At 40.8% G+C, this 25258-nt stretch overlaps 3 protein-coding genes across 3 annotated transcripts; 2 read left to right on the plus strand and 1 right to left on the minus strand.

Moving 5' to 3' along the window:
• Nucleotides 1-1170: 1170 nt before the first annotated feature.
• Nucleotides 1171-14632, plus strand: znf292a (zinc finger protein 292a). Its single transcript, XM_005925722.2, has 8 exons — nt 1171-1377; nt 3113-3267; nt 6154-6232; nt 6558-6693; nt 6854-7056; nt 7373-7509; nt 7803-7944; nt 8050-14632. The coding sequence occupies exons 1-8, from the start codon at nt 1228-1230 to the stop codon at nt 14200-14202; spliced, it is 7155 nt and encodes a 2384-aa protein (XP_005925784.1). The 5' UTR covers nt 1171-1227; the 3' UTR covers nt 14203-14632.
• Nucleotides 14633-15350: 718 nt separating this feature from the next.
• orc3 (origin recognition complex, subunit 3) lies at nt 15351-21875 on the plus strand. The gene is made up of 20 exons (XM_005925719.3): nt 15351-15872; nt 15979-16033; nt 16126-16223; nt 16614-16752; nt 16906-17010; nt 17100-17263; nt 17359-17498; nt 17627-17786; nt 18246-18359; nt 18469-18602; nt 18791-18854; nt 18961-19077; nt 19209-19288; nt 19643-19776; nt 20280-20371; nt 20480-20577; nt 20662-20803; nt 20938-21054; nt 21296-21375; nt 21679-21875. The coding sequence occupies exons 1-20, from the start codon at nt 15849-15851 to the stop codon at nt 21782-21784; spliced, it is 2163 nt and encodes a 720-aa protein (XP_005925781.1). The 5' UTR covers nt 15351-15848; the 3' UTR covers nt 21785-21875.
• Nucleotides 21876-22595: 720 nt separating this feature from the next.
• On the minus strand, nt 22596-24797 carry LOC102294846 (akirin-2). The gene is made up of 6 exons (XM_005925720.1): nt 24584-24797; nt 24077-24250; nt 23796-23939; nt 23557-23706; nt 23362-23433; nt 22596-23215 (listed from the first exon to the last, which is right to left on the minus strand). Exons 2-6 carry the CDS (start codon nt 24246-24248, stop codon nt 23205-23207), a joined length of 549 nt encoding a protein of 182 aa, XP_005925782.1. The 5' UTR covers nt 24249-24250; nt 24584-24797; the 3' UTR covers nt 22596-23204.
• Nucleotides 24798-25258: the final 461 nt, after the last annotated feature.

Below are 25258 nucleotides of genomic sequence, written 5' to 3' on the forward strand. Positions count from 1 at the left end.
AGCTCAGACACCTAATAAAGATGTCATTTTTAATACTAAACGTTCAATTAAAGAGAGCTATTAGGATGGGTGGTGATGTAGCGTAACTTCATCTTTAACGTTTGTTGAGAGAAATGAAAAACCTTTAATGTGAAGGGTTTTCTAACATATCAACCTATCTGATATATTTTTTCAAATCTTTTATGGCATTATGATAAAACACAAACATAATGAAAACACTTCATTCTTTGCTTAGGTTAACATGTTACAGTTACATCAGTGGTTTTTGTATTTTTCTTTTCTGGCTTGCCCCTCATTCAAAGCCCCTCATCCCACACCCAACACCTTTTCACCAATAAAAAAAGAATTCATGCTGAATTTCCCAGAAATAAAGGTGTGTATCATCTGCTCAGTAGCATCAGAAATCTCTTTCTTCTTTATTTATTATAAAAGAAAAAAAAACATACGCATCCACTTTAGCTTCTTTTCATCTTGCTCTCCTAGTTGACTGAACTGGCTCCAGCTTGATAACCACTGAGTAGCATGTTTCCTGCTGGTCCAGGTAACAAACTAGAGCACCAAGTCTGTTCGTTAATGTTAGAAAGGTTTATTCTGATGTGCTGCTCTGAGCACGGGTGCAGGTAGAAGAGTTCAATTTGAATTCAAATGCTCATTTGGTGTAACATGAATTGTAAATTTATGAAATATACCCTGGTATCCTTTTTTCCCTCGGGCTGCACAGATGTACCTCGAGTATTAATCTGATTTACCTCTAACATCTGGCCTGCTGGAGTGACTCTGAGCATGCGACACTGAATCGGGCCTTTTTCTGCAGCAGACCCAGGGGCACATTCTCAGGATTCATACCTGGAAGATACATAAGGTTTGCGTGGGGACACTGGGAGTAGACTAAAATCATTTTGCACACAGATTTGTGTTATTTTAGGAGATGGCTGGTTCACGCCTCGATGTCACAGCCTGCCTGCGGTATCTTTTTATGTCTTGTACCCTACTATGCAGTGTTGATGGTAACCCACATCAATCACTCTGGGGTTACCGCGTCAGCATATATGTGACCCACAGCTCGTGTGCACAGTGTGATTTTATGCGTAAGGTTGTGGATGCTTTGTTGACATCGGGGTTATGTTGAGCTTATAACAGTACACGCTCCCCTCCCCCTGCGTGCGCGTGCGTGTGCAAGTCTGTCAGCGTAACATCTGTGCGTACGCGGTCGTGATTGTTGTGAAGATGGCGGAGGGGGAGACAGAGAAGGAATATGATACACGGAAAGCTATCGAGGAGCTCAGAGAGCGGTTCCAAGCGTTGACCACAGCTTTGAAAGAAAGTTCTCAGCCCCCGTTGGAAGCCTCCTTGCATTTCTGCCAGGAGTTTTGCCAGGTTAGCTCGTTATCCTGCTGCTCATCCCGGGCTGCCTGCAGCCCCTCTGGTTTCCTGGCCGAGGATGCGCGTCTACGTTTGCTATAACAATGTAGCTAAGGGGTTAGCAGCCTAGCTAGCTCCCTGGCATTTCAAGATGGGGAAAAAACCTCCTCAGTGTTTTCCCCCAGGTTTACCAGTGATGTTCGTATGCGGCATGCACTTATTTGCAAAGTCTGACCATCCACGCGGCGAGAAGCCACGCCATCGCGTGCCCGCGCTGCATTAATTACACGTATTTTCCAGGCCAGATAGCTAATAGCAAATGAATGTTGCTAGCTGGTATGCAGGGTCCCCCTGTCTGTGCAGTGGTCATGCTGTGCAAAAACGGATAGCTGTGTTAGCGAGATTTTCCTGAGCGGTTGCATTCATGTGCACCGCTATTTATACTTGTTAAAGGTAATAAAACACAGTGTAAGCGCTGCAAGACTGCACCCATGCTTGTGGGGATTTTAGCTTGGTGTGTATTTAGGTTACTTTTTGTGAAGCTGTTTTTTTTTTTTTTTTGTACGGAAAGGGCAGTGATTTTTCCCCCAGTGTGCTAGCCCGGGCCTTTTGCACTAATTAATCCAGCTAACCACATCAGCGCATATGTTTATTACAACGCTTTTATCTATGCCAGCACGAGATGTTCAACTGATGTCATTGTAAAAGCAACCGATTAGCCTGCAGCTGGCTGAGCAGTGATTTGAAGGAGAAAGTGTTCTAGTGGTCACCGACTCCAGTATCCGTCTCATTAATTAGCCATGACCACATAGATGCACATTATGCGATTTCTCCATTTTCCTGCGACACAACGTAGATTATTTTCATGGCACCAAATTGGTGTGAGATTTTAAATTTGACCCAGTGCATCTCTAACCGGCTCTGAAGAATTCATTCAACTTAAAAGTTATGTGAGAGGGAAAAAAGGGAGAGTCTGGGACTGAATGCACTTTTAGTCGGGGCAGGAATGTATTTAAAAGCGTGTAGCTGCGGGGATAATACACTCACTGAGCATGATAAGCGTTTTTATGCGAGCGGTGTGTTAAAGAAATAAAGTTTTATGGATTAAATTTAGGTTTTAGATTTGCTGAATTTGTATAAAAAAGGATAAAAAAAACAACTTTTTTTTGCACACACTAGATTATTTTTAATGGCTTAGGATACTACTCCTTAACTTAAATGTGTAATAAGTATGTCATGGTATTAAACATAACATTTAATATTGATTGTCCTGATGGCATGGCTTTTTGGCTTATTAAAGTTAGCTGTCTCTTAAATGTAAGCGATAATCAGAAATCTGTAGCTTAATTTACACTGATAGCAGCAAGTTTTACATCATTAAAAGCGGTTCCCGTAAAGAGGAATGAGCAAATTTTGTCTCAACGTTCTTACTGGGTTCCCAACATATTTCTTTACCAGTAAAGCCACATTTCTCTGGCTTTTTCATCTTTATTAGATAGTCTTTCAGTGAAGAGGAGTCACAAAAGCAGGAAGTTAAAAATTGATACTGTGGTTATTATATCCATCACCCGAGAGTTTCAGATTGACATAAAAATGTAGAAAAGAAGAAAATCTTTAAAGTCGAGAAGCCTAAAACAGATAATATTCCGCACAACTTTTTGACTATTTGTGCACAGAAGCTAAAATGTAACACTTGTAAGTTGTCATTCAGTGCCCTATTTTAACTGAAGTCTTTGTTTTCTTTTCTAAGGTCTTGGTGGAACATGCCAGTCGTTGGAAAACGGATGAAGATCCACTGCCCTTGCTGGAGGTTTACACCGTGGCCATCCTCTGCTTTGCTAAGGCTGCCTCCTGTCTCTCCTCCGAATGTGAAAATGTGCCACTCCTACTTGAAAAGTTGTCACTGTGAGTAGAAAATGAATTCAGTGTCAGTGCAAATGTGTGATAGATATTAATAACATAAACACAAGAGTGCATTAAGTCCAAAGATTAAAGTGGTGATGAGTAGTTCTAGTTCTACTGGTTTGTTTTAAGAGAGAATTTAATCCCTTTGGGCATTTGGAAAGAGGAATAATATGTGACAGTAAAAATAAACAAAACACACCCAAATCTCAGAGGAAACTTACATGAAAAGTTTTCAAATACTCTATAAACAGTCTACAGGAGCCACTTAGCTATTTGCAGGGTGTGCTCTTATAAAAACAAAGTCCTTGAGGCTGTAATGCAGAGTGGAAGTGGAGGGGATCTCTCAGGGAGCCACAGATTTGGGATGATTTACAGAGGAGGATGCAACGTGTACGCAAAATGAAGTCAGAGACAATAGTTATCAACACCAAGAATGTACATTAGTTCTTAGTCATAAAATGTATTTGAATAATCCAGAACACATCATTATGCCTCTGGAGTGAACAGACGTACCGATGTGTCGAAATCACGCTACCGATTTACGATGATCAAGCAGCAAGACAAAGCTTCCCTTTCAACTTGTGTCTAAAGTTTGGATTTCAAACTATACACCAGTTTTTAATCCTAACAGTACAGCTTTACTGGATTTTATTGACAGTCTGATGCATATAAGTCCCACACCATAAAAATAGATTGAAGCCAGCAAAATAACCATGCCTATGTTGTCTATGTTGTGAACACATCTTACTATGAGTAACACAGAAGCTTTTTAGATATTCTATGATGTGGTAATGATACCATTAAAGTACGTAAAATAATAAATATAAAAGAAAAGATATTCTGAATCACATTTAGTGTTATATTTTCATCATCTCAATAGCTATTTGGGATATAGGCCTGCAATGGCTGTTGCAGGCAAGCAGCAAAGGATTGATGGATGGTTGGATATACTGATGTTTTATCATGCATTCACTGAATCTGTCTTGGTCCTACCTTATTTTAGGTGAATTAGTATATAATTCACCCTAAAGTGATTTCCAACTACTCTCACAATAAGAGATAATACATTTTGGTTTCTCTAAACAACAATGATTTCACAATTACCCTTCCAACAAACCCAAAAGTGACTAGACACCAGTGTTTACAAGTGGCATCTCAAATAAGATGGGATAATACTGTATGACAGCAGGAAACATCTAGATAACTGAAATGTTAGCAAATAAAAACAAACACTGGTATCAGAATGGAAATATATCAAAATTGGACCATATATTATGCCCATAAAGGACATTACAAAAATGCAATTCACTACTGTCTCTAATAATGAAAAAAATAGTTTGAGTTGATGATATGGAGCTAAACAAAAAAATGAACTGCAGCAAATGTTTTAAAACTCAATATATACACCCGTGAGTCAAATGAGTTTATATAAATTGTACTGCAATTTAACTCTTTAAGACCTACCATAGAACCAAGTCCGCCAGAGCTTATCTTTATATTTTTACATGTTGTAGTGCCATTTTTGGGAGCATTTCAAGTTGCTATACATCAATACAACCATTATAGCCCAAATTGTAATAATATGTATGCATTAAGTGCATAGTAACTACATAAATTTCAAAAAAGTGCAATAAACTACAACAAAAATGTTTTGTTTGTTTTTTACATATATTTCTAGTTAGAGAAATTTCAGAGGTTTATCCCTCAAAACTGTAAATACAAAAAAGTTCCAGAAAATAGTTTCCAACAACAGGAAATTTATTTTGAGTGTCTTCATAGTTTTATTTTTGAGATACACCAATTTCTATATACTGCAGCAAAAATAAATATTATAATCCAAATTTGCAAAACCAAACCAGCATGTGCATCAAAAAAAACCTATTTCCAGCAGTGCAATTTGAGTTCTAAGCATCTCAGAAACTATTCAGAAAAGCATAAAGTCAAACATAACTTTTAAAAACACCAGTATAGGCTTATACGGCCCCGAAGGTAAAAAAAAAAACAAAAAACAAAAAAAACCCTACATTTTCCATGAAAATGACGTCACTTACAGTTTCGGGCAAGTAATGGTGGACATGCGATAGTTCGTGCTGAGAGTCTATTCCAATGTAGGAAGTGTTTTGAACAGGTAATCGGATCGGCAAAGCGTGTTTCTGGAATATTATGTTTTTGATGCTGCAAGTGCTTTTTATGCAGTTTTTGCAAAGCTATATGTGGAAGGAAACCATGACCTAGGGCAAGCTGGTGGCATAAGATGTAAATACAACGCCTCCGGTTTGATATGCAAAAAAATTATTGTGCTAGCTTACGTGGTTCCGGTTCTACAGGGATTTAAAAATAGTTACGCAAAACAGAGCGTGCCTGCTCCGACCAGTTTTAAAAGGTTAAGAGAGAGGAGAAATCAGCCAGATTAATTTGCATTCTGTCGCTGATTTTGTATCATGCATGATGCAGTAGGGAAGTAAAATAACAAAAATAACACCACGCGTGCACACACAGATATATATATTCTAGATGTTAAGCAGAGCAATGCACTCTCTACCCATCTTATATGTTCTTTCCAGAGCTACTTCTCATCTGGTCACCGTCTTTGCACTCCAAGGTTTAAATACAACTACCACAGGAACTCCTTTGTTCCTTTAGTTGCAACATTTTGTTAATATGAACAACATGAGTGTATGAATGGTATTAATATGTTTCTTTGGACAAGCAGCTGCGCAGTAAAATTAAAAATGTTCCCCAGCTTTATATTTGCAAAATGCCAAACTGACTTTACACTCACACCCTGCAAAAAGCTATTCTTGTATGGTTATCCCCATTTTACGGATTGTGTGCACATCCTTGACCTACATCTGGCTTTAACAAATTGCTGTGTTGGATTCACAGGAGCTGTGCAGAGCTGCTGCTCTTATTGCCCCAGCATGTCCCTGGTGCCTTATGGGAGGAGTTCCAGTCCTCCATGAAGGTCAGTATCTGCAGAGCTACTTGTAGATACTTTTCTTATCATTTTTTCTTATCGTTTCAGTGATAAGCAATGAGAAGTTACTTAGTTATTAGAAAACATTTGGTTTAGCTTACTTAAAGGATATGTAAAATGATATGTGGTAAAATACTGCACTGAGGATTTATTATGTGTAAAGAATACATATATCACTTCAATAATTGACTATCGTAACATCGCCATAGCAAATATTTCAGGCGTGAGTGAAATGAAAAATGAAATTTTAAAGCACGACTGACTGAAGTTTTAGCAATGTAATCATTACATAGTTGTGCGTCTTCTGTTACAGTTGGCACACGGCCTTTTGCAAGAAAGTGGGAGCACACAGCTCTGCCTGCTCTCAGTACTGGCACAGCAGGACGGCGTCTGGGCCAACACCACATTAAGCAGCATCCTGTCCAATCAAATTCCTCAAACTGAGCAAGGTTAGTCTTCTTTTTTTTTACGTCTAGGCTTGCCAACGCACCGCACTGACTTTTACAGCTGTAATTCTAGGAAATAACTCTCGCTGTGTATAATAGTAAACTTTCTGACTGAATTTTCTCTCATGACCAGTTTCTCAACTTTCTTCTTTCTCCTCCTCAGTCCATGAATTTCTTGAGCTCGAAGGTCCCACGCTTCTCAACATGCGGATAAAACATCTTATCAAAGTGGACAGTATTAATAAAGCAGCTGTCCTTGCAAAGATGTGCTCAGAGTATCCGGGATATGAAGGAAAAGGGAACTTCAAACAGACCTATTTGCTTTGCATTTGTATGACAAAAAGTCAGGAACAGCTAATGGAAGAGGTATGAAAACATTATTTTAAACATTATTTTAAAATAAACTATTTTACTTGATTAAAAATAATATTTCAGCAGGGTTTGTGGCCACTTAAATGTTTTAGAGCCCTCGTAATATGGTATTGTTATTAAAACCACATTTGTTGTTAGATGCTTTTTTGAAACGGACAAACGGACTGTGCCTTTCTTGAACTGTACTGAAGTTGAATCAATCAAATTGACCCTTTGTTTGTTTAGAAGTTTCCTGATATCTGAAATTGACTGATACTGCAACTGGATTTCATTTGAACTGATTTTTTATTTGATCTGTTTTCTCTAATAGATTGCATCAATAGACTGTAAGGATGCCCTTGAAATGATCTGCAACCTGGAGTCTGAGGGAGATGAGAAAGGAGCTCTCTGCATGTGTACTTCCTTTCTCAAAAGACAGCTTCTCCAAGGAGATGTTTACTGTGCCTGGTAAGAGTTGCTATATGTTTCAGACATTTGCAAAGAACAAAAGAGTTGCACAGTCATGGAACAGCAGTAGGCTAAACATGCATGCTTTATATCGTAAGTGCAATTCTTTTTATCATTAATCATTATTATAGATGCAGCTTATAGATTGGCCAAATGTGAATAAATGAAGGATGCTACAAAGTATAAATTCAACATATTGGTTCCATCGGTGCAGACACAGCCTAATTTGTGTAAAAGTTTATGCACTCTTTCAGTTCAAAACCTTGAACAGTTCCGTTTGTGAACTTTTTCAGGGAACTGACTTTGTTCTGGAGTAAACTGCTCATGCGATTAGAGTCGTCTGCTGATTCCTTTCTGAGCCGCAGCAAAGAGATGGCTCTTCTCTGCAGAAGTGTCTGTCACATTCTGTTTCTCATCAAAGTAATCCAAAACGAGGTAAGGAAAATAGTCTTATGCGTTTACCGTTAATGCAAGAACAGACATAGACATATAAGGCTTTAAAATAAAATCGTTGGCCTTTATGTTTTTCTATTTTCATAGGTTGGGGAGGTGGGGCTTCCAGTGTGTGTAGAAATGTGCATTCAAGCTCTGAAAATGACCTCCAGTGACCATAAAGATAGCAAGTCTACCATCTGCAAGACTATTTCCTGCCTCTTGCCAACTGATCTAGAAGTTAAGCGTGCATGCCAGCTCACAGAGTTCCTACTCCAGCCTACGGTTGACTCATATTATGCTGTGGAATCACTGTACAATGAACCTGACCAAAAACCTGAGGAGGACGGGAGTCTACCAGTGCCCAATTCTTTACGCTGCGAGTTACTGCTGGCCTTGAAGACACAGTGGCCTTTTGATCCGGAGTTCTGGGACTGGAAAACATTGAAACGCAACTGCTTGGCACTGATGGGCGAGGAGGCAGCTATTGTCTCTTCTATTGACACACTCAATGACACAGATGAACAAGAGGTGGAAAGTGCACTTGGCAAACTCCCTGAATACAAAGACCTGGAGGATTTCCTGCTAACCACTACAAATGAACTCAATGAAATCACAGATGAAAGAGAAAAAAATAGAGAGGCTAAAAAACTGCGGGAGCAGGGTTTTGTGTCTGCCCGATTCAGAAATTGGCGAGCTTACATGCAGTATTGTGTTTTGTGTGACAAGGAGTTCTTAGGTCACAGAATTGTTCGTCACGCTCAGAAGCATTTCAAAGACGGAATGTATCTTTGTCCAATATGCGCTGACAGTTTTGAAACTAGGGAGATTTTAGAACCACACGTAGCAACACATGTAAAGCAGTCTTGCAAAGAGAGATTAGCTGCAATGAAAGCTGCAAGAAAAGTAACCAAACCACCTCAGTCCCCTAAAAGTCCATCAAAAATTTCAAAAGTTGCTGCCAAGACAAACACTAGTCCTGTTAAAATTGAATCTCAAATTGGACAACAGCTGGGACCCCCTGTTAAGATAGAACAAACTACATCTGACACACAGATAAGCCAAGACTGTTTCTGCCCTGTGAAAAACTGCACTAAAGCTTTCAAGTTTTTCCGTAACCTCATGGCTCATGTCAGATCTCACAAGAACGACGAAGAGGCCATGAGGTTTTTAGAAATACAAAAGCAGAAAGTGGTTTGCCAGTACTGCAGGAGGCAGTTTGTTAATGTCAGACACCTCAATGATCACCTGCAGATGCACTGTGGCACCCGACCATATATATGCATACAGCTGAATTGCAAGGCCAGCTTTAATTCGAATTCGGAGCTCCTCATGCATAGAAAAATACACCCAGAATTTAAGGCCCAGTGCATGTTTCCTAACTGTGGCGAAGTTTTCAGCGAGGCCTACCTGCTGTATGATCATGAGGCTCAGCATTACCTTACCTACACCTGCCAAACGGACAACTGTGGAAAAATCTTCTACTCACAGTCTCAGTTCTTGTCCCACCAAGAGAATCACAACAATGATGCAGCGAACAGTTTTAACATCGCAAATCAGCTCCCCCCATCCGATGCAAAAGTGCAGCCACCACCACCACAAGGGAGCACCCCAACCCAACAAGACACATGTTCTGCTGCTGTATGCTTTGAAGGGATTAATACAGATATACATATGAAGGAAGCATCAGATGCCAGTGCATCACCATGCACATCGCCAGCCCCCGGTCCCCTGAAAGTGAAACACTCAGTCGAAAATATGCTGAATTCAATTGGACATCCTGAGATAAAAGAACCAGAGAAATGCTACACTCCACTGACCAATCCCACTCCAGCACCAGTTGATGCCACTCAACCACCACAAGCTCCACATGCCCACCAAAATGTGGCTGTGCAAGGTACTGTTCCTCCAGTGTATCCTGTCCCAAGTAATACAGATCCTTTGCCAGGTCAACAGGAAGTAACTGTCAGTGGGACTAATAATGTACCAGGCAATGAGTTTCAGAAAGCAACTCCACAAATAATTTCTCCTGCTCAAATCAAGACAGAAATTCCTTGTTCGCTTCAAGGATATCCTACTAGCACACCTGCAGCTACTGCTGGAAGTGAAGAGAACCTGCATTGCTGCCCATTTAATGATTGCACAAGGGCATACAGTACAAACAAAAGTTTGTCTAGGCATGTGAAGAAGCAACACCCTGAGATATTCGAAGATTGGAAATTGGCAAAAAAATATAACAAAGTGGCCAAAATTACTGCAAAAAAGACACCCAGTGGACCAGCGTCACAAAGTCAACCTCAGAACCCAGGTGCCAAGCCTCCAAACCAGCCAGGAATACTATGCAACAAACCTGGGATGCAGCAGATGGATTACCTAATGGGATGCTCAAGCTCTCCCGCCCAGTGTTACCCTGGATCGATGGAGCCTGTGCCTATCACTCCAATGATAAACCCCACGGTGTACTCATCCTGGGGAAGCCCAAACAATTCCAGCGGAATGATGCAGTCAGACATGTCTCAGTCTTGGTCTTCACCTCCTATGAATAACTGCTATCCAGATGCCTTTAACATGAACGAGTACCCACCCCGCAACTATCCTCACTGGCAGGCAGACCCCTATCAAGCCACATCGTCTCTCCCATCTGATAGAGATCACTCAGTAGCAGCTATGCACGCTCCCACTATGTCAAACGCTCCTTCAGATTCAAGTTTAATGTCTCAGTATGTGTCCAGTTCTCTGATGCTTGACAATGGAGGCCAAATGCATAACGGAGGACATCAGTATGGACTCATGCATCCTGAGGGTGCAGGAGACAATGTAGATGTGAGAAAAAGCAGTGCAAGTATGACAGGACAGCTGGATAATGGAAACAGTATCTCAACTATTGACAGCCTCCCTGACGGAAGCTACCACACACCATATGCTCAGAGTGAAAACTCTTGTCTCACTCAATGCTCATCAGTTGATATTCCAATGAAATGTTTAACCCCAGAGGCTCCAGCGCCAATAAAATCTACAAGTGAAATAACTGAACCGGAGAGTATGGCACCTCACGGTTATGATCAGATAGACAACTCTGTGGATGGCATGCTCAGCCCACACAACATGATTCACACTGATTTCCCTTACGATGAGGACTGTGCCAATGCCGACTGTGAGACAAACCCCTCAGATGAAAAGGCAAGTGACCCAGATGTGCAGAAAGGAAAACGCAGCAGGCTGAGCAAGCGTACCAAATGGCCCGCAATCATCAAGGATGGCAAGGTCATCTGCAGGAGATGTTTTAGAGAGTTTACAAGCACCAAATCTCTTGGTGGTCACCTGTCTAAACGCTCACAGTGCAGACCTTTAGATGAAATCGACCTGACAGCTGATCTCCCAACATCATTTCTTGATTTCCTCAATGATCCTCATGTCCCTGACACTAATGGAGCAATATATAACATGCCAAATGGTGACTTCTCACAGGAATCTTGTAGCTTGACCACTTTGACCTCGTCCGTGGTGTTGAAACAGGAGCCCCAGAATACAAATATCATGGATTATCCAAACTCCTTCTCAGTTTCCACTGAAATCCAGCAAGAGAAGGCAGTAGATTTGGCTAATCCAGCTCTTGATGTACCTTATCAGGAGGATCACCTGATGGAAATGTCACATGCCTTTCAAAGGTTGGATTTGATCGAGGCTGCTCAACAGAAGATGCGGAGTGCAATGTCCACAGAGCAAAGTGTTAGTCATTGTGATCCAGCCCCTGTTATTGAAAAGAACAAAACACTGAGTAAAAGTGACGACAAGCCCACTGAAAAGATACCTAAACCTTTCAAATGTGACCAGGAGGATTGTGAGTACTCGTTCATGACAAAGGAAGCATTATTCAAACACTTGAGTAAAATGCACGATTATACTAATGAGATGATAGATGAACTAAAAAGAACGCCATCCAAACTGTCACCATATCCTTGTCAGATCTGTCCAAAAACATTTACAAGAACGACAGGGTTGAGAATTCACTATGAAAAAGTCCATCGCTTGTCAAAGGCAGAAATGCAGAAGCTTAGAATTAGTGCTAGAAATAGACGTGCATTTAGACTTAACAAAGCAGATGCAGTTATTAAACGTCCAAACACCGATGTCAGTAGCGGCCAGATAGCAAAGTCTGCACCTGTAACTCCTGCTATAAAACAGGAACCACTTGATGTTGCAATTGCACCTCAACAAGACGCTGACAACAATCTAGACGTTCCTCAGGTCACTCCAGAAGACGTGTCAAAGCAAAGCGTGACCTCTGAGGTATTGACTGTTACACGACTACCATCACCTCAAAACTACTTGACTGACAGGCCATTTGAGGAAGTGGCACAACCTGCTCCTGAAAAAGCTCCAGAGGAACCTAAAGTGGCTGTTATTAACAACAGTCCAGAAATGACACTGAAATCCAGTTTGAAAGAGAAGCTCAGTCCCGTTGGCAAAGCAAAAATGCCACAAGGAAAATTAGCCGTGAGCCCGAGCAAAGTGAAACAGCTAAAGTCTCCGCCTTCATCTCCTTCATCGTCTCCAGAAAAACCCAGCAGCTCCAAAAGCACACCAACAAAGGAGGAGAAAAAGGAGAAACTTCAGAAGAGGTTAAGCCTCAAAATGTTTGACGCAGACAATGCCTACAGTCCGTACAGACCTTATCGCTGTGTTCATGAGGGATGCACTGCAGCATTCACCATCCAGCACAATTTGATACTCCATTACAAGGCCATGCATCAGGCATCCCTGCCCCCTAACAAAACTGAAGGTGAAACTGAAGCTGAAAAGACTAGTGTTAACACCGGACAGGAGAGCGATCAGACCATAGAAAAAGATAATGAAGTCAGGTGTCAAGTGAAAAATTGCTCAAGGGTGTTCATGGGAATCACACGGCTGGTGCAACATTACCTCTTACTACACAAGTTCACCCGTGACAAAGCCACCGCCATGATGGCCAGTATGAGCATAGGAACTTTTAACTGTGACCGGCCAGAGTGTGCTCTCCCCTTCAGCTCTGTGGAAAAGTACATTGAGCACATTAAGAATTACCACAAGGAAATTGCCATTTCTGAGAGCGGCTCGGTTGATCCAACTTTCCGGTGCGAGTACGATGGATGTGACCGAGTGTACACTACAAAGTCAAACCTGCTCCGTCACCTCATCAAAAAGCACGACTATGTTTATGACCCCAAAATAAGTGATGGAAGAAGGACTAAATCGGTAGGGCTCTTCCCAGGGGTTAGCAATGGGAAAGAGAACGTAGAAAGTAAATTCAGAGTGAAAAAGAAAAACACTAAAAAGAAAGATGGAAAGTCCATTGAACACTGGACTAGTTTTGGAAAGCCTACACTAAAATCTCATGAAGAAGCATCTGCCATGTGCACCAAGAAGTCCTCGCTGCAGTACCCATGCATGATCATAGGTTGCGATGCAGTGGAGTCTGCTGAAAGAAATATATTTAAGCATTACACCACACATGGCCTCACAGAGAGATACATTGAAGATCAGAGGAGCCAGTTCATTTTCTGCAAAAAATACTCACGCGCCAGATGCAAAGATGCAAACAAAGCAGAGGGCACGTCAGCTTCATCTTCTGAGGACATGGAGCCAGAAGAAGTTGAAAAGCCCAGTGACCAGAAAATAGATGAATCGGTAGAAAAAATAGTCCAAGAGGACAGCAAGCTGTCCAACGACGATAGTGCAGAATCTCAAGCTTCCACTGGGACAGAAGGAGGAATTAAAAGAGGCCGTCCCAGAAAACCTGCACATCCCACACCAGCTTGTCCGGAGAGGATACAAACCCTTAGGAACCGCACAACTGTTAACAGTTCAAGAGAGAACTCAAATCCTGGTACCCCTGCAGCCCAAGAACAACGTGATGATGGGGTTATGTCAGCGTCTTTCAAGCCGTTAGGACTTGAGGACTCCTTTCTTAAGTTCTTGGAAACCTCAGAGTCGACCAACTCTTCCAAACGCAAATTAAATGATAAATCTAGTGCTGAACTGCCTTCCAAAAGACAACACACTAACAAACAGAAATCTGCAACCAAAAGTAAAGCAGCTGATGAATTGAAAGGTTGTGAGAGTCTTGTAGACTTCAGAAACCCCCTCAATCTCCAATCAGTGAGTAATGTTAAGATAGTCATGGATAAAACATTATCAGATGGCGCTGATCTTTTGCTAAAGCAGCTACAAGACATGCGGCCCATAGTCATAATAAAAAAATGGATTTATAGCGGATCATAACCCGATATTTTTTGTTTTCAGCTCAGTCTTACTCAGGATTTGAGAAGTTATGCTGCAGAATGGTTTGTTAATGCATCAAATTTCCAACTGTTAACAGTCATGGTCACACTTAATGAAAAAAAGGCCTATTTTGTACCTAATGAAATAACGTCTCGGATGATTTTAAGTATGTATGTTAGTTATAATAACCAGGTAATCTATAGGGCATAGATTTTAGAAACATGTTTGTATTTATGCTTAGTACTGAAGATGTTTTTTTTTTCTTTTGCTAAATGGAGACTTTTAAAGAAAACTGTTTTTATATATCCCTATGGGATTTCAAGTTCTGTTTGTATTTATTTCATCCTTTTACAACACTAGTAGACCTATCTGTAATATTTACATGTCTTCCACAAAGTGTTCAATAAAATGTTACTGGTTCTTTTTATAACATACTGACTGCACACTTTCTATTGTTCTAACTTATATAGTTTACAGTAGCTTCGTTTACGCGCAATCCCAGCTGTGAAATGATGCACATGATTTGGTTTTAAATGAGCTATGGAAACTTGGAATATGGTGGGACAAGGTTGTTGTTAGCAACTGAATAGATGTGGAAACTTTTCATATTTGTGGACGGAAAGCTTCCCAAAGGAGCCTGGAAAATGTACAGTTTTTAAAACTTTTTCCATGAAGGGAATGCCAGCAATCTAATGTCAGTTTAAAACACCTTAAATTGGGCATACTGACATGAAAAATACCAATAGTATAAATAAATCAGTGCATTAAAACACATTTACATATTAAACATATTTTGGAAGCTTGTTTCTTTCTCTCAGTGTTTCCCCCATTCGGATTTCAAAATTCCAACTTGCTCAGAAACTCCAAATTTTGAAACGATACGATGAAAATTAACTTAGCCTGCTTTTTTTCTCCTTTTTTAATTGCAGAAATAAGCCTCCATAGTTCATGGAAAAGTACTTTTAACATCAACAAAAATATATATTGAGCTTATTTCTACAATTAAACATACTGTTCACTTTTTTTTGTGCATACATTTTTGGCTTGTTTTTACATATTTTATCTTAAGGTTATGTAAAACTTTAATTTATTGCAACATATTTCCTCCACACAATACACAATGGGAATTAACTCGGCTAAAGAATATATATATATATATATGAAGAAGTAGGTGTATATATGCACTGATTTGAGACTTTAATGGCTTTTATAGAGCTTTATGATGGTTATTGCGTCATTATTTTAAGAGTTGCCAGCTGTAACGCAAAATGGACCTGAAGGACTAACGGGACACCGGAGATGCTTTTGGGGAACGTTCAAGATCAGCAATGTTAGAAAGCGTTCACAGCAGTGATCTAACGGGAAAAAAAACTTTAGTTCCTTCTTTTAAATTATTTATCTGGTGTATTTTATGTTAGTTTAGAAAAATGGGTTGTGGTTGGATAACTTAAAACAACTTGACAAAAGTATGAACGCACTCACGCTTGAAGCTGTTTATCAGCTGAACACAACCTTTTCCGTATACGTCACTTTGGCGGGAAGTAGATACCCAGCAAGGCTACAGGCATCCGTCATTTTAAATGCACATAGAACCTCCAGCTCAGGGTACAGGCCGGGCTGTTCACTGCGGACCCGTGTAGCGAAAGATGGCTACTTCATCCGTGTCAAAGGTAAAGTCTTATATATGTTGCGCTTCATGCATATTTGATTAAAACTTATTAATTTACTGGCAGTCGTCATACAATGTGAAATGAGACTATTTGTCAACGTTTTTAGGGCTGCTTTGTTTTCAAGCCCAGCGCTAAGAAAAAGAAGAAGACGCTCAGTCTGGGTGAGATACGCGAGTGTTTATACAACATTTGTCTTCCCGAGCTGTCGGTGGATTTAGTGGTTTTAAGTTGCTGGTGTCATTTTTCGCCACAGAGAGTTACTTCGTTCAGGGCTGCGAGGATGCTGAGAGCAGTGAAACACGATTCAGGTTATGTCAGGAACTGTGGGACAAAATCAAAACAGACACAGAGGTGAGGACAGATGTTCAGCAGGAAGACCAAACAGTAGACTGTAGAAAATATGTGCTCATAGTTGATTGAACTGAGAAAACAGTTAATTGCCTCTAATTTGTAATGTATGCAAGCATATACATGCATACATTAAAAAAATATACCATACATGGCTTTATTGTTGTATATGCAAGCGTGCTTTTATTGTGTTTTCAATTTTAATATATAGTGACAAAAACAGGAGATGCTTCAGGAGTACTGTATTAATGTGATTTTTTTTTTAAGTCGTTAATTTAGCCACGTTAGTTTGATTTTTACTGAGCAGACCCCTTTTTTTTCCCTTCTACATAATACAATACAATACAATAATACAAATACATTTTACATACATATGTACTTTTTGCTTCTTAGGTTTTACAAGATGAACTCAACAGGAAAATCTTGGACAGTTTGCTGGACTTTACGAGGAAATGCTCCTCCACACGTCAAAATATCGACTGGGCATCACAGATGAGGGCCAGTGAAATCCCCACAGCAGCTCTAATGCTTGGTATGTTGGTTATAAGGCAGTAATATCTGATGTTTGAGTTAAAAAAAAACATATGTGGCTCTCACAGCTATGTATAATCTAGTAGAAATAATCAATTTACATTACATACTGTCATCTCTACCTAATCTCAACTTCCTTTGATGTCCACTCTAGGTGTGAACATCCCAGATCACGACATGACCTTTCAGAGTCTGTCTGACATGCTAAAGCAGTCTGTCAGCCCTCACGTGGCCTCTGTGCAGGCCAAAGAGTGTGGAGGTAAGGGGTTAAGACATCAGTCAGAAATCCTTTTGTGTTCCCCTCATAGGCTTTGCTTTAAATGGTATGTGTTTCGTTTATGATTTCAGCACTGAAGCATTTGATGAAGAAGGTGCTCGAGCGGTTGATGGATACAGTTGTGGTTGTGGATGATGAAGATGAGGAGGAGAATGTGGAGACGAGCCCTCGGGTCCACAGGAGCGTGCACTGCTCTCTCGGGATACTTTGTGATTGGTACGCTGCAAGAACAAAGGTGGGAGCACAAACCACTGTTGGCGTGCATACAGAGACTTGGATTGTAAGTGATATGTATCATATATGTTTTTATTTTGTTTTTGTGTTTTTCAGAAATCTGCCACTGGTACTCCAGGGAAAAAACGTAGCTCCCAAGTCAGAGATGAGCAGCAGCAGCCTCCTGTTGTAATCATTTTCAAAGATTTGGAGGCTTTTAACCCAAGAGTCCTTCAGGACTTCATCCTCATCTGCAGGTAAATGAAGACTCTTGAGTTGAATCGCTTTCTTATTTTTACGGCTGCACATAATACACAAATAATTGCTAATGCATTTTGGATTTGCAAGCTGGGCAAGTCTCTGCTAAACAAACTCTGCTCCACAGTCAGTACATTGACCGCCTTCCACTGACATTCATCTTTGGGATCGCTACATCACCCAGTACCATCCAGCACATGCTTCCCCACTCTGTGTCCTCCCTGCTCTGCATCGAGCTCTTCCAGTCGCTGTCATGCACGCAACACCTGGCTACAGTCATTGACAAGGTAAGTTCAACCTGACCAAAGAATAAAAAAACATAAAAACACTGATCTGTGCAAGCCTCCAGATGGGAAAACCTTCCTGATATCTATGAGTCCATGTGTACATTTAGCTTTCCAATCTGAAGACTGTTGCATACTTAAACATATCTAACATCTTCTTTTTGAAAGCGATTTCCTGAGTGTAAGTTACATTTTAAACCTCCTGACACCACCAGGTTGCAGACGAGCAGGCTCTGGTTAAAGAGGCACGTTTTCCAGGAATTAGATGGTACATTTATTATAAATTGTCCTACATTTATAACATTAGTTTCTGTTTTCCATTTCAGTGCCTCAAAAAGGATGCATTTGTTTTTGAGCGAGCCATAGGTGTCACACTAACCCTAACTGCAGATGATCAGTGGCCTGGAGGATGTAAAGAAATTAAATAAAAGTAGTTAAATGTTCTTTCTTTTATTATTTCAGTTGATCCTGACATCACACATTGCTTTTAAACTCAACGGGAAAGTGATGCAGGTCCTCATCGGCGTCTTCCTCTACCATGATTTCTCAGTGAGAAACTTCATTAAGGGACTGCAGGTATGGAGCATCTTCTAACAGTCTCCTCAAGTCTGTCATCCTCCTCTTTTCTGTGTAATTCAAATACAGAAATATGTGAGTTTAAATTTTCTGTTTGGTCTTTGTGCAGCTGGCTCTGCTCGAGCACTTTCACTCTCAGCCTCTCAGTGTTCTGTGTTGCAAGAAAAAGACGGCTCTGTTCAACGTCACACAGCTCAGCAAACCCAACTTGGACAGGATAAGACAGCTGCCGTCGTTCAAAAGGTACTCAAACTTGTTTCTTTCTCCAATCATCCCACCCGTGTGAGTCAAAAGTGCAAATGCAGCACTTATTTAGCTGCAAAAAGTGATGGTACGTGACTTAGCATGTTATTAATTTGTGTATTTGTGTTTACCTTTTTTCAAATGTGAAAGCAAGACTTTGAATTGTTTTAATGTGTGTGTTTTGCTAGATATGTAGAGAAGCAGGAAGCACAGGAACAGGTCAATCTGATGACCGATGACTCTCACTTAAAGGTACATTCTCATCATCTGATATGCTGAACGCGTACGTGAACGCGCACGTTTTCAGATCCTGTAATGTCTGAGGTTTTTGAACAAGACCTGCTTGGTCGGTTTTTAGGAGGTGTGTCAACAACTGATAAAGGATCTCCACAAATACCACAAGAACTATTATCCCATCCTGAGGTGTCTCCACACTCTGACCTCATCGTTACCTCGATATCCTCTCGGAAAACAGGCAAGAGTTCACAGTTTTAATGCCTAAGCATCCCACTATTTCTGGGATAGGTCTAAGCTATATCTTCTTTATTACCAAAGTACTGCTGCTTAATCTGCCTTGACATAACAGTGGATTAATTTGCATTACAGATCAGGGAGCTCCATTTAATATGTCTGGCGAACAATGTATGGGAGAATGAGGACTACCAGTCAGCCATGAAGCTTGTAAAGTAAGCGTGATTTGCTGGCACATAGTAAAAAGTTGGTAACATGAACAGTCTGCTAAAAACTGACTTAAATTTTAGGCACACCTAGTATTTTAAGATGGATTATTTGTACTAATCGACAGTAAATAATTAAAAAAACTACTTGAGCAGATGAGATTGGAATATTTCACCACCAGATGGCAGCATATTCATGGTTGATCAGAAGGTTATTGTGCCTCCTGGTGGCCAAATTACTATTCATAGACAACAAACGAATGCTGTGCCTTTGTTGGATGTCTTTTTTTTTTGTTTTGTTTTGTTTTTTTTCTCTTTGACCCTAAAATAACCACTTGAGGTGCTAACGTGTTTTCCTTTTAGGATGCTGGCAAAAGGCGAGTTGGTTTCTTTGCTACAGAAGTGTGTGGAGATACTGCAGCTCAGCAAGTCAAAGAAGATGAAGAATGCTCTCGTCCAGCTGGAGGAACTACTTGCCAGATTCAAGCAGCTGGACAGTAAGTTGAAGATATGATTTTGTGTGATCTTGATTCAAGAAGCGATCGCTAGGAGATGGTATAACAGAGAAGGCGGTGGAGTTTTAAACCAGACTGTTTAGCATAATCTCGGCGATTGAGAGGGAGCCTCAGGAATGGAGGAGAAATGTACTGGTAGCAACTTTCAATAACAAGGGTGATGAGCAGAGGGATAAACTTGATGAGTCATTCCGTGAAGCTAGAGGAAAGAGTTTTTGAAACTAGGCTAGAGTTAGAGGTGATGATCAGCAGAGCAGCAGTGTGGCTGGATGCCAAGAAAGAGCACTACAGATGGAATTGAGTGTTGATGGAAAAGTATTGAGAAAAGGAGGTTCGTGAATGCAGTGAAGGCGGACAAGCAGAGGGCTGGTGTGACAGAGGAGGATGCTAGGCTCATGATCCACTGTGGTGACCCCATAAAAGGAGCAAGAAAATGAGTCCAGTCCCTTCTTTCCAAATGTACAAGTTTTTATCTTGTATTTCAGCTGCTACTGAAATGACTCCAACTGTGGAAGCCTCTATCGCCTCTCCAATAAAAAATCTTCGGAAGAAAACAGATCTGTTCCAGCTGCAGAAGGTAACTGACCACTTAAATTGTAGTTTTTGTCTTTTGTTTCTCCAGAGGGGTTCTCCGCCTCTTTAAAACTGCTGTTTTGCTGTTGCTTAAACTCTATCGTTTTCACAGACGCTGCTGGAGATGAACGAGTCTCGGAGAGCCAAGCGACTGAGTCCATTTGAAAACCTCAGGAACGAAGCGCTCAAGTTTATCGACAATTTAGTAAAGTAAGACAAATGAGACTCTGGTTCCCCCAAATACAACTCGCATCACTGCAAACACTCTGCAGCTAATGATTTTATTCCACCCAGGAGCCATCTGTCCCCCCCAGAGTCACAGCCTCTTTATGAGGTCTGCTACTACAGTTCATCTGCCACAGTGAGACGCCACCTCAATGCCACACCTCGTACCTCCATTCAGGCTGCGCTCAGCAATCCTTACCATTATCTTCAGGTACACCTGCTTCAGCTTGTTACCTCCCTTATAAGCAGGAGGAAGTGAAAGTGAAGAAAGTTCTTCTTTTGGTGTACAACCACTAATGTGCAGCGACGTTCTAAAAACACGTGACAACTTCGACTTTCTTTTAGAACGACAGCCTGAAGAGCGAGGATGGGACGGTGTCCAACGCTGCTCCCGACATCTGTATCGCTTACAAGCTCCACTTGGAGTGCGGAAGGCTGATCAACCTCTACGACTGGCTGGAAGTGAGTTTATAAACTAAGAAATTTAATAGTGAACTCATTACCTGTAATGGACCAAGGTTAAACTTCCACAGCTTCCCACTTTGCTTCATAAACTTTCTTTAGCTGGAAGCTTTTGTTTTTCTCAGTGTAAGAGAGGCTTTATTGATCCCGAGGGGCCCACGTGTCACATTATCAGTCTGAGGATTCATTATTGGCCCAGAATGACTCGGACGGTGACATGAATGAAAACATTTATTTTCAGGCGTACTCCACCGTGGTTTTGGCTGCTGAGGGTAACGATCCGGATTCTGAACATTTTGGGAAAGTGGATGAAGTCAAACAGTATCCTTCCAGGAAAAAAAAGTGTTTCTCACAGATCATTTTGTGCTGCTGCTGTTTGTGTTTTGCTCAGTGAGTGAAAATGAGTAATGAGACAACAGTAAAGCAGCTACTCCTCAGTTATGTCTTTGTTTGAGTGTCATGATTGGATAAGATAGTTGAGGTAATTCTAGTTTTGTAAGCAACCCAAATACTTGGGGAGTTATAATGAAAGTTAAGAGCTGAAGAACACAAACAAGACTGCTGAAATATGCCATTTACTTTTAACTTGAGTAAAGACTTTTTGTTCCTTAACTCGTCCTTTAGCGCTCGTTTCATCCGCGCTGTATCAGAGCTCGAATTTCTGGGCTTCATCAAGTCTACCAAGCAGAAGACCGACCATGTGGCTCGACTCACCTGGGGAGGCTGCTAACCACAATTGTGATGAGAAACATTTTTTTTAACATCTGTAGAAATTAATTTCAGATTTGTATTTTTCACTCTAATAAAAGACGTGCAAATTACATCTGCTTCTTTAAATAATAGACTGATGTCAGGTGCTGTAGGTCCTTTCTGCAATGACTGGTACACCTGGGCCAATATGCCGTTACACTGAAGCACAACTCAAACTAATTAAGACATTATAATATACTGAGGTTTCTCACACATTACTTGAAATTTGACCACGATGTCAGGCATGATACAACAGCTTGTTGCTAGGGAAAAATATGCATTGTCCATTTAGTTGGAAGTGGTTCATGGAGGCTGCTGACTCTCGCTGAGAGAAATGTCTTGTAAAGAAGTTGTACCAAAAACCTCCAAGTGATTTTTTTTTTTCTTTTCAAACAGTTACAGTTGCCTGTGGAGGTTTTGTTTGTCTGCAAACACCTGCTAACGAGCAGCGGTAAAAAAAACAACTTACGAATGATGTACTAAATAAAGTCTTGAAAGCAGCATTATAGTTTTTAACTGAGGTTACAGATAGAGTGAGCTGAGGGATGCTATTCCTATGCAGTTCTATATAATCCAACTTACTTCTGTAATCAAAGCAGTCACCCCTTACTGGACGTGAGAAAGATTGCAGGTTTAAGGCACTTCCATATTCCATCTTTCACTTACAGTTTGAGAGTAATTTAAGCACTAAATTGACAGCAGTCCCAATGCTGTTTATCACAGCACTCGATCACATATGTTTACTTGTATTTATTAAGCTATTCCTGATATAGTTTGATGCATCAAACCAGTTTTCAACTCTTAAAAGATGTTTATTGTTTTTAATAAGTACATTGGTTTCAAAGTGATACCAGCAGAACAAAACTCAATAAATAAAACACTGGTGGTGGGAGGGGGTGGGAGCAAATTAGCCCACTTTATGCTCAGTTTAAAAAGCAGTGAACAAACAGCAAACATACTCTTTCTGTTCAAACTTGCGTTTCTTCCACATTCTTTCAGACCGACCTGCCAACCTTGTGTAAAACTCAATGCCTGCTTTATTGTATTTACATGTAACAAAACAGAAACAAGTGACAAAGCCTGGAATGCTGGGAATCAATACAAAAGTGAGATAACTGTAGATGCACGTACAGCTGGAGGAACGTAGGCCACTGGTAGAAATAGGGTCCATTTACATGAGGAAGCACCTAGTTGCTTACAACAGAGTGGTAACAACTGACAACAGCTTCATATAAACCTTTGCCCAAAGACAGATATATGGCACAGTAAGAAAAGTTTCCTTTAAACTAGCTAAACTTAATCTCTTACAATGATGAGTTTTTTTTCGCTTCTCTTCCTCGAGATATCACGTGATAGCTTGCAGCGTGGGAAGGCCGTCTTGCAAAAATTCCGTGCCACACTCAGGAAACATCTGGAGAGAAGGGAGGTGAAATAAAATAAAGTAACCAGAAGTGCCAGTTTAAATTTAAAATCGTAGAGTTCGAAGTGAAAGCCGAGGCTTTGTCCTTTACATCGAATGTGGAAATAAGGTGGGATTAAAAATAAAAAGGAACTCACAGCTTGCAGGTTGCTCCCCAAATCGTCGCATTAACTGATCATGTGTGAACTTCACAAAGGTGTCATATTGTTCTGAAATCAAAATCAACCAGTAAAAACCTTTTACTTCACAACTATTGTTTGCTACTTGGGGAAAATATGTGGCTAACATTTGCTGGTTCAGTTTTTTTAAACACATTAGCATTGGGTACCAACCGGCCAACTTCGAAGTCATGGTCTCCTCGTATTCCTCCCGAACCTTCTCTTCCCTTTCTTTCAGCAGGCGTTCGCAGATCATTCCAACTTGTCTGAGGGTGAATAATGGCTGTTCTTTTCTAGATGGAGAGACGCCTCCAGAGGATGTTCCTGTATAAATAAATAACAATCAAACCTTAAAACCGCACTGTAGAATGGGCTTTATGATTATTTGAGCTTAACCTTGCGCTTTTGCCCACCTGCCATGCTGGAAGCATTCATAGTAGACGACTGGGATGGGGATTCTGGCGAATAGCAGCACTCTGACTGTTGGTAGCCTCCATCTAGATGCTTTCTCTTTTGAATGCGTTTGTACTCCTGTTTGATGCTGTTGAGGATTTGTTCTAGTGGGGTAAACAGACAAGCAGGGCGTCCATTAGTAACAGCTGTCATGTTTTCACCTTTGACACAGAGTGACTCAACATGTTGCTGTTGCCCCCCTCCAGATAGTAAACAAGCAGGCCAACTTAGCCAGCATTACCTGCACTAAGTCTTGATGAAGACTCCCCGAATGGCGAAGGCTCCATGCTGAGATATTTCCTAGGGGATGAGGATGACGGGGACACGGGGATGCATCTTCGTCTTTTGGGGGATGTAGGACTCATGAGCGGATCGAAATCCATGGTCCTCTTCAAAGTGGCTCCACACGCCATGACTTCAGTTTGTTAAAAGGGAGAGATTGCACGTAAAAACACCGAAACAAGGCAATAACGAGGAGATGACATCAACTATTTTGGACAGCTGCTAACCGAGCCTCATTTTTTACACAACTAGCTAATTGTTAGGTTCAAATCAGTTTCCTTTGTCGATGGATAAAACTACGAGCATACTGCGCAGCTCCGGCTTTAAATGCCTGCTAGCGAACTAGCGTTAGCTACTCCTGCTAGCCAATAATAAAAAAACAAAACAAAGCTAACGTTAGCTGTGGCTGCCGCTGGCGTGAGCGTGTGTCCTGGTTAACGTTTGTATAAAGCTGTTTTTATGTTACCTTCTGGGGAGGGGGGAAGTTGGCCTGCAGCACCGCGCTCACCAGCTCGTGTTGTTGTTAAAGTTGTTTCTCAAAAGTTGAAGTGACGATCAGCCAGCTGCAGGCCAACTGTCTGCTGTTAGATAGGGGGGCTAGCTAGCACAACTTAGCTGCCTGTTTTTGATGCGATGTTGTCGCTGTCGGCTTCTCTGGTTAGTGACGCCACGCCTCCCCCCCCCCCCCCCAAACAATCTCAAAACGCGTTGAATTCTGGATTATGTAGTGAACCATGAAGCGTAAACCAATGACAAAACATGACAGCGCTGCAAAAGTCAAAAAGTATGGGTCATAAACCCCGTTTAATTTAATTGATAATTGATTTGATTTAATTTTAGCTTTGAGGAATAAACTTCACATTTGACAGTTTGCTGTGATTCTTTTCTCTCCGCATCTTGTATTTCTACTCTTAATACACTCGTTTGTTTTAATATTGGAGTAAATATTGGAGTAACTGATGAAAACAGTGCAGAGGCTCAGCTATTATAGCCTATTATGAAACCTGCAGCTGTTTTAGTGACAACGCTGAAGGCAAAATGTCAAACCATTACATACAGAGCCTCTGTGCTTTGCCCGAGGATGATGGACATTCCTTCTAACATCATATTACTAATTTCCGTGTGGAGTTTTTCATGTTCT

The sequence above is a fragment of the Haplochromis burtoni genome, unplaced genomic scaffold (assembly GCF_018398535.1).
Source record: "Haplochromis burtoni strain Fernald_Lab_line unplaced genomic scaffold, NCSU_Asbu1 Contig_86, whole genome shotgun sequence".
Taxonomy (NCBI): domain Eukaryota; kingdom Metazoa; phylum Chordata; class Actinopteri; order Cichliformes; family Cichlidae; genus Haplochromis; species Haplochromis burtoni.

Excerpts from the sequence above, each read along its gene's own strand:
- znf292a (XM_005925722.2), top strand. The coding sequence starts at position 1,228 with ATGGCGGAGGGGGAGACAGAGAAGGAATATGATACACGGAAAGCTATC. Across the intron at positions 6,233-6,557 it reads AGTTCCAGTCCTCCATGAAG|TTGGCACACGGCCTTTTGCA; the intron begins GTCAGTATCTGC and ends CTTCTGTTACAG. Across the intron at positions 6,694-6,853 it reads AATTCCTCAAACTGAGCAAG|TCCATGAATTTCTTGAGCTC; the intron begins GTTAGTCTTCTT and ends TCTCCTCCTCAG.
- orc3 (XM_005925719.3), top strand. The coding sequence starts at position 15,849 with ATGGCTACTTCATCCGTGTCAAAG. Across the intron at positions 17,499-17,626 it reads GACTTCATCCTCATCTGCAG|TCAGTACATTGACCGCCTTC; the intron begins GTAAATGAAGAC and ends TCTGCTCCACAG. Across the intron at positions 20,372-20,479 it reads ATCTGTTCCAGCTGCAGAAG|ACGCTGCTGGAGATGAACGA; the intron begins GTAACTGACCAC and ends TCGTTTTCACAG.
- LOC102294846 (XM_005925720.1), bottom strand. The coding sequence starts at position 24,248 with ATGGCGTGTGGAGCCACTTTGAAGAGGACCATGGATTTCGATCCGCTC. Across the intron at positions 23,707-23,795 it reads GAATGCTTCCAGCATGGCAG|GAACATCCTCTGGAGGCGTC; the intron begins GTGGGCAAAAGC and ends TTATTTATACAG. Across the intron at positions 23,434-23,556 it reads CATGACTTCGAAGTTGGCCG|AACAATATGACACCTTTGTG; the intron begins GTTGGTACCCAA and ends TTTTGATTTCAG.